Source organism: Saccopteryx leptura, chromosome 2, assembly GCF_036850995.1.
Source record: "Saccopteryx leptura isolate mSacLep1 chromosome 2, mSacLep1_pri_phased_curated, whole genome shotgun sequence".
NCBI lineage: Eukaryota > Metazoa > Chordata > Mammalia > Chiroptera > Emballonuridae > Saccopteryx > Saccopteryx leptura.
This window is the reverse complement of record NC_089504.1, coordinates 44,646,989-44,660,562: the sequence shown is the minus strand read 5'-3', so window position 1 is coordinate 44,660,562 and position 13,574 is coordinate 44,646,989. Positions and strand designations below refer to the sequence as shown.

At 40.1% G+C, this 13,574-nt stretch overlaps 1 protein-coding gene and 1 long non-coding RNA gene across 6 annotated transcripts in view; one reads left to right on the top strand and one right to left on the bottom strand.

Annotated features, from left to right (window-relative positions):
- Positions 1 to 13,574, top strand: part of LOC136394581 (uncharacterized) — a 33,997-nt gene that overhangs the window by 12,599 nt on the left and 7,824 nt on the right. The window contains exon 2 of the long non-coding RNA XR_010749207.1: positions 8,397 to 8,491. This is a non-coding gene — a long non-coding RNA (uncharacterized lncRNA). The remainder of the gene's footprint in view (positions 1 to 8,396; positions 8,492 to 13,574) is intronic.
- The window catches only part of FRMD3 (FERM domain containing 3), a 345,965-nt gene continuing 340,105 nt past the window's right edge, over positions 7,715 to 13,574 (bottom strand). For 4 of the 5 annotated variants that reach the window (XM_066367922.1, XM_066367919.1, XM_066367921.1 and 1 more), the window contains one exon: positions 9,365 to 13,089. In XM_066367922.1, the coding sequence (XP_066224019.1) occupies positions 12,491 to 13,089 (599 nt within the window). In that variant the 3' untranslated portion in view covers positions 9,365 to 12,490. Of the gene's footprint in view, positions 7,948 to 9,364; positions 13,090 to 13,574 lie in introns of those variants that run through there. The other variant, XM_066367920.1, reaches the window with a different exon arrangement.

Below are 13,574 nucleotides of genomic sequence, written 5' to 3'. Positions count from 1 at the left end.
CGGGCCCTTTCAACACACTTTGTTCCCTGGTCGCCAGGCAAGTGGCTGTGAGCAGTACTTACTGCTCTTTTCCTTGGAGTGAGAGCCAGCCTCACCCCCGCCCCCCCGTTCCTGTAAGCAGGGGAGATTCAGGCGCTCCCTACCAGGTTTGTTGTGGCTTCTTCTTTGCTTCTTGGTTTTTGAAAGCTGTTCTTGTAGTCCAGATTTGGTTTTTCACGCTGATTGTTCATAAATTAGTTTATAATCCAGTTCAGTGGTGTGAGCTGGGAGTCTGTGCGTCTGCCTACTCCGCTGCCATCTTCAGGTGTCTCTTTCTGTGTTTTCTTATAGCTTGTTGAGTTTTTCTAAAACAGTTTTGAACTCTTTATCTGGTATATGTCCACATCTTTGGGTTTAGTTACCAGAAGATTGTTGTTTGATCCTTTAGTGGTGGTTTGTACTTTGAGGTTTTGTATCACTGTCTTTACATTTGAATCAGGAGTTACAGCCTCCAGAGTTAGTAACTGCTTTCAGAAAATACCTTCTGCTAACCTGTTTAAAGATTCTGAGACTGAGATCTTCTATAGGTGTACGTGCTCCAGGCTTCTTCCTCCCTTTTGTGACATAATTCTGAAGCTTGTATGCCTTCTCTGGATCCTGCAGTATACCTGCCAAGTACTGATAGCCTCTCTTTTTCTTCCCCTAAACAGGTGCTAAAGCTCAAGTTTGTGGTTTCTCCTTGGCCCCACAGTATATCCAAATTTCTAAGCTTTCTCACTAGCCTTTTGCCAAAGCCCACTCACACTGCCATTCAGAGCACATACAAGGAGCTGGCCACATAGTTGGGGGTGGGATTGACCCCCCCCATGGACCAGTTAGGAGGACCCACAGATGAGGTGTTCCCAGAAGCTTATACACAGACTTCCTGATGGACTCTGCAGTACAGTTAAGATCTACATCCCTTTAATTTCCTTGGAAAGTTCTTTCTGCTGCTCTACCTACCTGTTTCTGCCCCCACAATCATATAGCTCATGATTCAGTACTCTGGAGCGGGTGAGACAGAGATGAGTTCCACTGACAATGTCCCACACAGCTGGGGAAGCGGGTGCTCAGTTATACTATTTTCTTTCCCTTTCAGGATAAATCACAGGCCAAGAAATATCTTTCCTGGCCCTCGGCTATGCCACTTTGGGGAAGGGGTGATGTTGATAAAGTCAAATTGTTCCTCTTACCCACTCCAGTGCATTAAAATCATATGTTTTTTACTCTAGTGGAGCTCCAACCCCATTCTGTCCCCTCCAGTGACTACGGAGCTTCTGTTTTTCACAGCTGTCATAGTTGCGAGGTTGTTGGTTTTCAAGGGTGTTACAGGAATGGTGAGATGGAGGTGGACATAGGGCAAGTTAAAATGCCACAAACTCACTGATCTTACCAAGATTCATCAGGTTATCCTTGAATAAATGTTCTTAGTTACTTGCAAGCCTTTGGTTAATTTTCATAGTTCTAGAAAAGTTGGTTGTTACAATTTTTGTCAGTGTTCTCATTGCCTTTATGGAGGAAAGGATTCTCAGAGGTCTTCAGCATTCTAGAAATGCTTCTCTATCAAATATAATTTTACCAATCTATCACCTAATGATTCAACTAGATATTCTTTCAATTTTATCAAAACAAAGAATTGGTAGTGCCCTGCCCTGCAAAAGGATTTTATCACACAATCCTTAGGATATTTCACTTTCTTCATTACACAAAATTATACCAAAAAAGCTTTCCCAAATCCAAAATGCAGAAATTTAATTTGTATTCATTCTCTTTTACTTATAAATATCTGTTTAACTCAATCTAATCACCAAAGTTTGATAAAAATCAAAATATTAGCAAAAAAGATAGCTCCCTCACTTCTTTATAAAGAAAGAATGAATCTTCTCTAAAAATTAGACTCTACATTATTAGATGTTTTTAAAATCATTGAAGAATTAGCCATATACATTTGGTTTTCACACTTAAATCTTCAGTTCTGAACATCAAAGGATTCACTTCCAATACTCCCACCCTCCATTCTTTCAACTCATTGAACCAATCCCCCATGGATACCAAGGGACAACAGTACTAGATCTTTAATCACCAGGAAAAATAATTTTACAATTGTCTATTTGTTACTAATTAGTCAACACAAGTTTTTATATGAAAATAGTAAAGACTTTTTTCCATGAAATACAAGGATCTTTATATTTAATTTCTATTTTCAAGCCAGCAGATATTTGTTTTGCAATGTTGCAGTGGTTTTTAAAACCAGAGATTCTAAATTCTTTGAAGAATTTTAATAGCTCTTGATCATTTATCGTAATATCCATGTTTACACTTTTATGTTACCAGCAACATTTACTGCCTAAGTGGTGGCAGATTCTTGTACTCGTCCTCAGGCCAGAGAGTTAATATCTGTGCAGGTGCTTCAGGGACGAGCTCCAGGGGCTGATGAGCAAGCTGGCCTCCCACCACAGGTTCCAGTGTTGCCCCTATGTGGACACTGTTTTCCCAGGGCCAGATTCTGCTACAGCTGCCTCCATTAATCTGGGCTCAGGATCTGGTGAAGACAGTCCCTTCAGGGACCCCTGAGGCCTTAGATAGCCCCAGTTGTATGTGCCTGGCATCCAGGCCAACTGCTCAGCATACATGGTGCCCACTGCTGCCTGACTGATCTCCTGCACATTTCATTGTTCCATTGGACTTCACTTACAAAACACAAGTTAAAAGATAGAATTATTAAGAATTCCAAGGTGGTGAGAGCAGAGCATTAAACCAAATCTTAAGGGAACAGGCTTTATAAAATTCACAGGTCACACACCCATGAAATCACTCCTGAATCCAGTCATTCTTTCTCAACCCCGGGTGATTGTGCTCATCAGAGTGGACTACCTTTGGGTTTAACTACATGAGATTCTGGTTGAGCTCATGAAAACAAAAATGACAAGTTATATTAGCACCAGAGTAGGTCCTTACCAAGGTCTGGCATTCTCAAGCACAGAAGGTCATATCCTCCCCTTGGCACTCCAGTGCTGGGGAACTCCAGTTCTGAGCTGTTTCTATATCTGCTTTCAGCTGTACTCTCCTTCCTGGGAGACCTAGCAACTGGAGTAGTGGGAGAAGGAGTGATGACAACAAAGAACTTGTAAATTGCTCAGTTAAAGCCGTGTTGCTCAAATAACAGTCCCAGATGGGTCTAGTTTAGGGTGAGGTAGGGTGTGCTCTGCTCCACATAGTTATTCAAAGATCCAAGTTGCTGGTAGCTCCAACATCCTCAACTGGCGGCTTCAAGGTCATTGCAGGCATTGACATTAATGGCAAATGGAGGTGCACACCTATTCCAGCGCTTGGAGGTGATACCGATCACTTTCCATTCAATTTCAATAGCCAGAACTCAGGAATACCGTCATACCTAAGTACACCAGGGCTGGGAAATGTAGCCTAATTCTGTACACACTATGAAGAATAAATGTTGTTAAGAGTCCCCTTCTAGCCTCTGCCACAAGAAATTTGCAAATATGGGAGATTTGGAGTAAAATGTGTATAATGTATCCCCAGCCCTTCTAAGACAGGTCTGCTGCAGCAGACTTCCCTGAGAAGCTGCTTTCTAGCTGTGACCCCTTGTACTCCTTGGTTGTTGGGTTCACATTATAGCATACATTCTGGGAAGACCATGGGTGGGGCATCCAACATCAAACAAGGGCCAAGCTGACTGACATTTCTCATGATAAATGATCAACGTGGCTTTTGCACAACTCTGTCTTGAGTGTACTAGTGTAAATCAGTTGCTCACAGTTAAGTTGACTATCAGTGTTCTACATGTGTAGCTCAGAAATACCAAATTGAGGTCATTGAGATCATTCTAACCTTCTGCTTCTCTCTCATTAAACAAGAAATTCAACATTATAAATAGTAAACAAATTGAGTATGTAGCATTAAATATACAATGCCAGAAGGCTTATTTGAAACACATGATTTGATTAATTTTGGTGAAATTTAATCTGGTTCTTCATGACACATAGGAGAGCTATGACTAGGGCAATAATCCTTCCCCATTTCACATTGTCAGTATTTTAGAGCAGTGGTCCCCAACCCCCAGGCCGCAGACTGGTACCAGTCCGTGGGCCATTTGGTACCGATCCGCAGAGGAAGAAAAAATAACTTACATTATTTCCATTTTATTTATATTTGAGTCTGAACAATGTTTTATTTTTTAAAAATGATCAGATTCCCTCTGTTACATCTGTCTAAGATTCACTCTTGACGTTTGTCTCAATCACGTGATACGTTGCTGCTAAAATTAAACCCATAAACTAGCAAAATGAGTGAAAAACAAAATTCCATTGAAAGTTTTTTTGTGAAATGAAAAAGGGCCAGTGAGGAGACAGAAGAAGAACCTACAACCTCAAAGAAAAAGAAGGCTTCATTTAACAGACAATACCAGGAGTCCTACTTGAAGTGTGGATTTATCGCAACTGGTGATTCTTGCGCACCAAGGCCGCTCTGCATAATATGTGGTGACTGGCTAAGTAATGAGGCAATGAAGCCTTCAAAACTGCTTCACCACTTGGAGACCAAGCACCCTACTTTAAAAGACAAGCCTTCTGAGTATTTTGAAAGAAAAAAGCATGAACAAGAAGGACAGAAACAATTACTGGTGGCCACTACATCAATAAATGCGAGTGCACTGAGAGCATCATACTTGGTGGCTAATCGTATTGCTAAGGCTAAGAAGCCATTCACCATTGGTGAAGAATTGATCGTTCCAGCCACTAAAGACATTTGTCATGAACTTCTAGGAGAGGCCGCAGTTAAAAAGATAGCACAGATGCCTCTTTCGGCTACCACCATCACACAGAGCATTGAGGAAATATCAGAGGACACTGAATCACAATTGTTGGAAAGGATTAATAAATCACTGTGGTACACTCTCCAGGTTGATAAATCTACAAATATTGACAACAAGGCAATGCTACTTGTTTATGTGCGTTATCTTTATCAAGAGGATGTGCATGAGGATATGTTATGTGCACTATCATTGCCAACCAAAACCACAGCCGCAGAACTATTTAAATCGCTGAATGACTATATATCAGGAAAACTGAAATGGTCTTTTTGTGTCGGCATATGCACAGATGGAGCTGCTGCCATGACCGGAAGGATGTCTGGTTTAACTACTCAGATTAAGGAGGTTGCACCTGAATGCGAGTCTACGCATTGTGTCATTCACAGGGAAATGCTGGCTAGCCGAAATATACCACTGGAACTTAACAGCATATTGAATGATGTCATTAAAGTTATTAACCACATCAAAGCACATGCCCTTCACTTGCGCCTGTTCGAGCAATTTTGTGAGGAAATGAAGTTGGAGCACAGACACCTTCCCTTATACACAGAAATAAGGTGGCTATCCCAAAGGAGGTCCCTGGCCAGAGTGTTTGAATTACAAGAGCCGCTGCAGAGATTTCTCTCAGAAACAATGTCACTGCTAGCAGCACATCTCAGTGATGAGGAATGGGTCGCAAAACTCGCTTACTTGTGCGACATATTTAACCTCCTCAATGAACTCAATTGGTCACTTCAGGGGAAAATGACAACTGTCTTCAAGTTGGCAGATAAAGTAGCTGCATTTAAAGCCAAACTGGATTTGTGGGGATGACGCATGAACAGGGGTATATTTGACATGTTTTAAACATTCGCAGGAATTTTGGAAGAGACTGAGCCCAAGCCTTCATTGTCCCAGCTGGTGCACGATCACCTGTATTTGCTTTTAAAAGAGTTTGAACACTACTTCCCAACCACAAAAGACCCATGAATTGCCAAGGAATGGATCTGCGATCCATTTTTTAACAAACCAGGTGAATCCAGCGTGTCTATGCAAGAAGAGGATCAACTACTGGAGATGGCAAATGACGGCGGCCTTAAAAATATGTTCGAGACTACAGCTCTGCCAGTGTTCTGGATTAAAGTCATGGCAGAATACCCCGAGATCGCCACAAAAGCACTAAAAACCCTGTTGCCATTTCTGACATCCTATTTGTGTGAAGCGGGACTTTCTGCAGTGACAGCAACCAAAACAAAATTACGGAATAGACTGGACATAAGCAACACACTTCAGGTGTCATTGTCTCCCATTACCCCTAGGTGGGACCGTCTCGTTGCAGAGAAACAAGCTCAGGGCTCCCACTGATTTAGCGTTATGGTTGTTGAGAGATAGGCTGCTATCTCTCATTCTATATAAACATTATAATAAATAACCCTTAACTTACAATATTCATAACAATGGTGAGTTGTATTTTTCATGCACTTTATATTTGTTTTGTGTTGTATCTTATTTTTAAGGCATGTTTAAATGTTACCATAGCGACTGGAAAGTGTTTGGAGGCAGAGATGATGTTATTCATGTTATGTTGTTGGTGCGATGTTAAGAGGATGCTTCTAATAAAGTTGCATACAAGTACACAGTGGATTCATGTTTATTTTTATTGTCGTAGGTTCATGATTGGTAGCGAGCCTGAACCTGTCATATTACATATTAATGTCAGACATGAAACGTTGTCAAAATAACAAATTTAAATACAGCCTGAATAATGAGGACATGCTCGTTCCTCCTTTAACTTAGCCCAATAAATATCGTAAGTTTGACAATTATATTTTAAAATACCACAGTTTTTATGCCGGTCGCATAATTTTATTTTGTGCATTTATCCATCCCACCCTAAAGGCCGGTCCGTGAAAATATTTTCTGACATTAAACTGGTCCGTGGCCCCAAAAAGGTTGGGGACCACTGTTTTAGAGGACCAAGCTGGAAGAATTATTGAAAGAGGGCATCTAGCTGATCAGGCAGAGCTTTATGGCAGAGTATCTGGAACAAACCTAGTTGACTTCTGTTATTGTGACATATTCACTAAGAATACCCCTTTCACTCTCAAAGAGTTTGATTTGTACAATAAATTATACAGTAATCCTATGACCAGGGGGAAGTACCTTTATGTGCCCACCATTGTTTGCAACTTTGCTTAACCAGCCCCTCAGGGTGTCAGGACACTGAGACTGGTTCAGGATGGAGAAAGCTGCTTCACCCCCAGGAAATTACAGGAGACTGATGTTTAAACCAGGACACTGAGTTTTTAACTTATGAAGAATGTGACTGCCAAGCAGAGTGGAAACTAATTTTGGCTTGTCAGTGTGTTTTCTTCCTTGAAGGGTACTTTTCTTGGAAAACTCGAAGTCCCTGTAATTATCAAAATCATAGTTCTTATACCTGAGGAGACTCAAAGTGATCAATGTTAGTTGGAGGAGCTGCTGTAATGTGCAAGACTTGTTTCAATACTTGGTACCCACACCAAGCATATCCTTTGTCCTACTAAGAGTTTACCTTTACAACCAGAAAAGTGGCCCTGGTTCTCTTTCCAAAGTGATTTTGGGGTAAGCGTCAGCTATAGGGAAAGAATAGGAATGTGTGGTTCCAATCAATCGTCTCTCCTAATATTAAGTCACAAGTTCCCCCACCCTCCCATTTGCAAGGCCGTCGGGGTGGATATTAGTGGCAGACATCCCCTGGTGTCTGAGGGTCAGCCAGGAGCAGCCTTCTCCACTTGTTTCTTGCGACATTGGAGGTTGCAGAGATCCTAGCCATCCTTGAGCATTCTTGGTATATGAACCATGCCCTCCCACACACACCCCAGTTCCCAATAAACAGCAGATACAGTGGCCAGAGGAGGACTAAAATCAGTTTTATTAATGGATTGGAGAACACAGCTGGGATCTGAGGCCCAAGTGAGGCTTCTTTCGTCCTCTCTGAAGTGACGACAGCTGAGCCCACTGGGCAGGGTTCGGCAGACTTACCCACCCCATCACAGACGAGGCTGGACCGTGGGAGCAGAGTCCTGGCTGGGCCACCACGGGCAGGTCTGTTTACTGCTTGGTCTGTTACTGCATGGAGACTGGAAGCCCAAACGCAGGTCCAAGAAAGAGAGAGAGAGAGAGAAGCAGGAGGACAAGTAAGCAGGGACTTTTAGCACATTATCTCCACCCAGAAGAGAAAGATGGCCCAAAGAGTCAAATTCATCAGCCACCATCACCCCCAGGCTATCCCAGAGGTAGAAGCTGCTTCCCAGTACTTTCCTTCCAAGCTGCAATGTGGTTAAGAGAGTTTTCCCATTTGGCTGAGCAAGAAAGGAATAAGGAAAAGGATTTCTGCCAAGAGGTAAGGTTGGGTCAGGAGCCTGGACCACTCAACAAATAAATGGCCACAGCCATTATGTGAGCCTTCCAGGCTGCAGATACCTAAAAAAAAAGTACTGGGTACAGCTGCCAGAATTGGGACTGTAGGACCATGTCACCTCATGCCTGAACACTAAGCACTGACTTCCTTTTCTGGCCTGTACTCTAGAGCCTGGACCTCTGAGGACTGCTGAGTAAGAACTTGAGAGACTTCCTGCAACTTCCCGGGCCCCCAATGGGTGAAATGGATGAAGGGGATCAAAGGTACAAATGTCCAATTATAAGATAAATAAGTCCTGGAGATGTAATGTCCAGTATGGTGACTACAGTTGATAATACTGTAGTGCATATTTGAAAGTTGCTAAGAGAGATATTAAAAGTTCTCATCACAAGAAAATTGTAACTATAAGGTGATGAACTTTGCTATGAATACAAATATCAAATCATTATGTTGTATACCTAAAACTAATACAATGTCATACATCAGTTATATCTCAATAAAACTGAAAAAAAATCTTGACAGACTTAAGAAGTCACTACAGCTGGGGTGCCATTTGACTGGATATACATGGCTCCTATATAGTAAAGAGAGTCCCTTTGCTTCATTCAGCATAACACTCTCTGATCTGACTGTCAGCTGTGGAGCTGTTAGCTCTGTGACAAACCGAAGCACAGAGGACCCGCTGTATGCGAGAGAGGAAGACAGTAAAATAGGAAGAGTGTTCTAGGCCCCGGAACAGGAAGGAGAAGGTCAATGGCAAGTGCTGCAGAGTCAAGTCTAACATAGCTCTTTCTAGCACAGGAAGACACCCTTTTCTGGCCAGAAGTGGTGACGTACTGATTTCTGCCACTCGAAAATCCTTCCTCCTACCTGTCATGCAGAACACTCCTGTTTTTTCTAATTCTCTACTTCTTAGTGCCATAGCTCTCTCTTACATTTGGATGCATTTCCAGAATGCTCAATAGCCTGAGTGGCTTCTTCAGAAGATGACTCCCATCCATTGCCTATGATTATTTCTTTCATATTATCACTATTCAAGGGGGACCCTATTTCATTTTCCTAGATGGCACCTTTCTGTAGTTTCCAACAGCTATTTATACAACTTTGCTTTGAATAAAACTAAATGATTGCAGAACCAACTTTCCCCAGAGTACTTTTATTAGGGATTTCTGCCACCATAGTAACATATAAAACAATCTGAATGTTGACATAGAAATGCAAATTTCACTATACAAAGATAAGGCTCCAATCATAGGTAACATGGCCCCCATATCTCTAATATTTCAGTGAAATCAATTTATTTTAAATACTTCCCAGAGTTGATTTTATAAATATTAGACAAGCCACAAAATATATTCCAAATACATAACATTTTACAATATGTTCCAAGCACAGACAGAAACACGATACTTTACCTACATATTTTTCATGATCCAACTTGCATTAACACTAAAGACAAGACTGTGTGTGTATATATAGTGCCATATATATGTGTATATATAACTAAAAATGTATACACAGTGATCTTCATAGAAAGTTGAAACCTTTTAGACTGTTTTATCCACCATCATATCTAAGAGAAAAAAGGAATAGTTATGCCACAAATTCCTCAATTATGGAAAAGTAAGCACAACTGTGTATGAAAGGCATATCAGTGGTGTGTACACAAACACATGTAAATTCATATATAAACACATATATACCAATCGTATGGAACATACATATACTCACACACTTGCTTTGCACTCTGTATCTCACTATAATATGTATTTTCCATCTTGGAAGCAGTCTTCATTCAGGCAACTGGTGACTGTCTTCTACCAAACTTAAGTGGTATCTCTAAACAGGCTCTTATTCTAGCCCAACAAAATGACATTTCAGGATCTCAGTTTTACTTTTTGAGACTATTGTGTAAAGTCAGCAGACCCTATCTTTTCAACTCCTCCACTTAAAAACATTTCTATTCAATGATGGAGTTTTTGCCTAAGAGAAAAGAGATATTAGCTAGAATGTTAAAAAATACATTTATTACTTTTTAACATAAATCTTCATGGTTGGAATATGTGTGGTATTTATCCTACCCATATTTTTCAAATGTTTTATGATGGACAATATATTACTTCCATAATTAAAAAATATTACCTAATAATATTTTAAGAGGATGAAGGTTAGATGATTTTTCATGGTTAGAAATCGAGCATAATTAGAAGGGGGACTAATTTATTGAAGAGTACACTAGAGGGTCCTTTAATCAGAAGGGACCTCAAAGTCACATGAGAAAAAGGGAAAAAGAACTTCAATTTCAAAGCTGGCCATTTGCAAATCTCCAAAATAAATGATAGAAAATATATTTGTATACTGTTATCAAATTTCAAGTATTAAACATCAAAACACAAAATAAATTACCAAAAGCACATGAGAAAGGATGCCCTATAAACTTAATAGCAAATGTGTATTATAATTTGCTTGCTGAAGGCTTCATGAGCTGACTTCTAAGACTTACTTTCAAAATTAAATAGATAATACAGCACTCAAAGTTCTATGAATAAGTAGGACTGGAATGGCCAGTTGGGAAATTGTGCTGATGTAAAGCAGCAGTGTCTGTTGAAGTTCGGGAGAGATTACAGGAAGCCCAATCTCCTTGTAAATGAAGGCAATGGAACATTTTCAATTTGTGGAGAAATCCCAAAGCTCCATACTCTTACCTGCCTCACTTCTATCACAGAATTGGTCAGTATGCTGCATGGGATGGTAGAGAGCCTTTCTGTTATGGATTTAATGGTATGAAGGAAGGTATTAGAATGTTTGTCCCCTCTACTGAGCCTCACTACTTCACCCAAGCTGCAGTGGCATATTATAGAATGAGTCCCCTCTACTTTCTAAATGAGAGCCCCAATTATGAATGAGTTAAGGTCTTAAATTTAATTTTCTAAAAACAAAAAACTTAAGAAAACCAGGGGCGGAAAGGAGTATGATGATGACCACAAAAGATCATCGACATTTATCAAAAGACCAAAATCCATTCTCTCCACCCCCCGCCCCACCCCTCTCTCATACAAACACTTCTTTTGAAGTTTCTTCCACAGAATCACAATGAATGGCATGAGGGACCAAAAAAATGTGCCTTCAAGTTTCTTCACTTCTCCTTAGGTCCACTTAAACACGTTTATGTCAACGTGGACAGCACGCACGCTGTCCTTGACATTATCCAGGCTTTGCATCACTATCACTGCCATGAAATAGATCCTTTTCCTACCACCACTTGCCTACCAGCCTCACCAAAACCTTTTTTGCTACTTGCCATTTGTCCAGTTCCCATCGGCTTCCACTCTTGGGTTAATGTACAATAACATGCAACTAACTAGCATATCTTTTCACTTTTTTTCTTTAAAATCTCACTTTCCTTTGAAAATGTTCCACTTCCCTAGCCAAAAATATATGGACAGAATGAAAATGAAAGTAACAAATCACCTTGTCCAAATACTTTGAAAAATGGACCACCCTATGTCCATTTGATGCTCAGTTCCTACATCCTCCAGTTCCATCACTTGTTACAGGAGCGTACTTACTAAAGCCTTTCTACCTGTTTTCTATCTCATATGCAGCTAACAACAAGTTATGGGATTTTTCAGCCAAAAATATTTTAAAAAACAAACCAGTGCCAAAACGTTAAAAAATTACCAACATACCCTTTGTGCATTAGTTTTACAGTCTGTACAATTACATAACTCCAGGAGGCTTTTTTTTTTGTTTTGCTAAAAATTTACCAAAATATTCTGAACACATAAAAATATTAAAAACAAAAACCCAGCATAAATTTAGTTGTATAGGCATTGGTTAAAGGACATTATTTTCACTAAGGATTATATTCAAAGACTTTCTCTTGGATTTTTACTAAACTTCTGATTCTGAACCTTATAGCTTGTAATGATGCTAACTATTAAGAAGGAGGAGGACCAATTAGCTCAATGTAGTATGTATTATGATATAATAGATAAAGAGTATGCCTGTGATAAAACAAACAAAAAAAAATCAACATTTTTGGTTAAAGGCCATCTTCCTGGCCAATAACTAAAATTACTGTATTTGATTTAAACTTATATAAGTGCCATGAATTATGGGAAGCTAACTTAAAGGTTTAAATAATCAGTTTTGCATAAGGAACACGTGCTGATGGCTCATGACCATTCAGAACCAGGCATTTGCTGAAAAAACAAATCGCTAGTATTGAATATAGCCCTTAGTTGTGTTAGATAGGGACTTTATGAGCAGCCCAGCATGTAGAGAAGGAGGTTGACTTTTCCAACCACCCACTCCTTGAGAGGACAATAATACTCATAGTGAAACTGCTCAAACTCAGGCGTCTGGCGGATTTCACATAAGAAGGAGAGATCAATACCTGACTCCAAAAGGAGGAGGAGCAGGGGGAATACAAAGAGCAGCAGCCCCAGGCCCACCACAAGGAGCCTGGAAAAACTCTTGACCAGTGGGTTCACCCGAATGTGGCTGCTCAGAATGTCATAGCTCCACGACAAAGCTCGGTGAGCCTCCTTCAGCTCCTCTTCTTCAGCCATCAAAAAGGCATTTTCATCTGCTTCTAGTTCCTCGAATGAATCTGTGTCTTCTCTTTCCAACTCATGCCTAGATGGACAGTCAAAGAGCATGTCAATCTCGTCATCATCAACCGGGGTGGGCAGCAGGCTGGCGCTTGGGTTGTATGCCAGTTCAGAGATAGTCAAAGGCTCTTCTTTTATTTTATCTTCCTCTTCACTTGGGGGTTCTTCATACTCCCGGACGTCCTTCACTGGTGAGCTGGAGATCAGGGGGACAGAAATGTCATCTTCTTTTGCCAAAGGAATACCTGTGAAGAGACATTTTTTTTAAATTCAGGTTTTCTTTTTTCACAAAGATCTGCAGATGAGAAAAAAACAGAAAAAAAACCCCACACCTCAAGTGGTTGATAATATTTACATTTACCTGTGCAATTATGACCTTCCAGCTTTCAACTTTGGTCATTTGCAAGAATAAAATGACAATAAATCACTATTATATTATAATTTTGAGTCGTGTCTTTTAGTAGTCAACACTGTCAAAGTATTATAGTAAAGTTATAGAATCTCCAATTAAAATTATAGAATTATCCAATTATCACTTTATTATATATTGTTTTCTAGTCTTAATTCTAGGCAAAATTTTGTGGTTTCTAATTTAAGTAACTACAAATATGTGCACAAACTTGCATCTTGCTTTTACTTAACTTTAACTTAAATATTTTGTGTTGGAATAAACTCCCATTTGGTATTTTTAAAGGTTGCCAAACTCTGATTAGTTCACACAACATCAGTT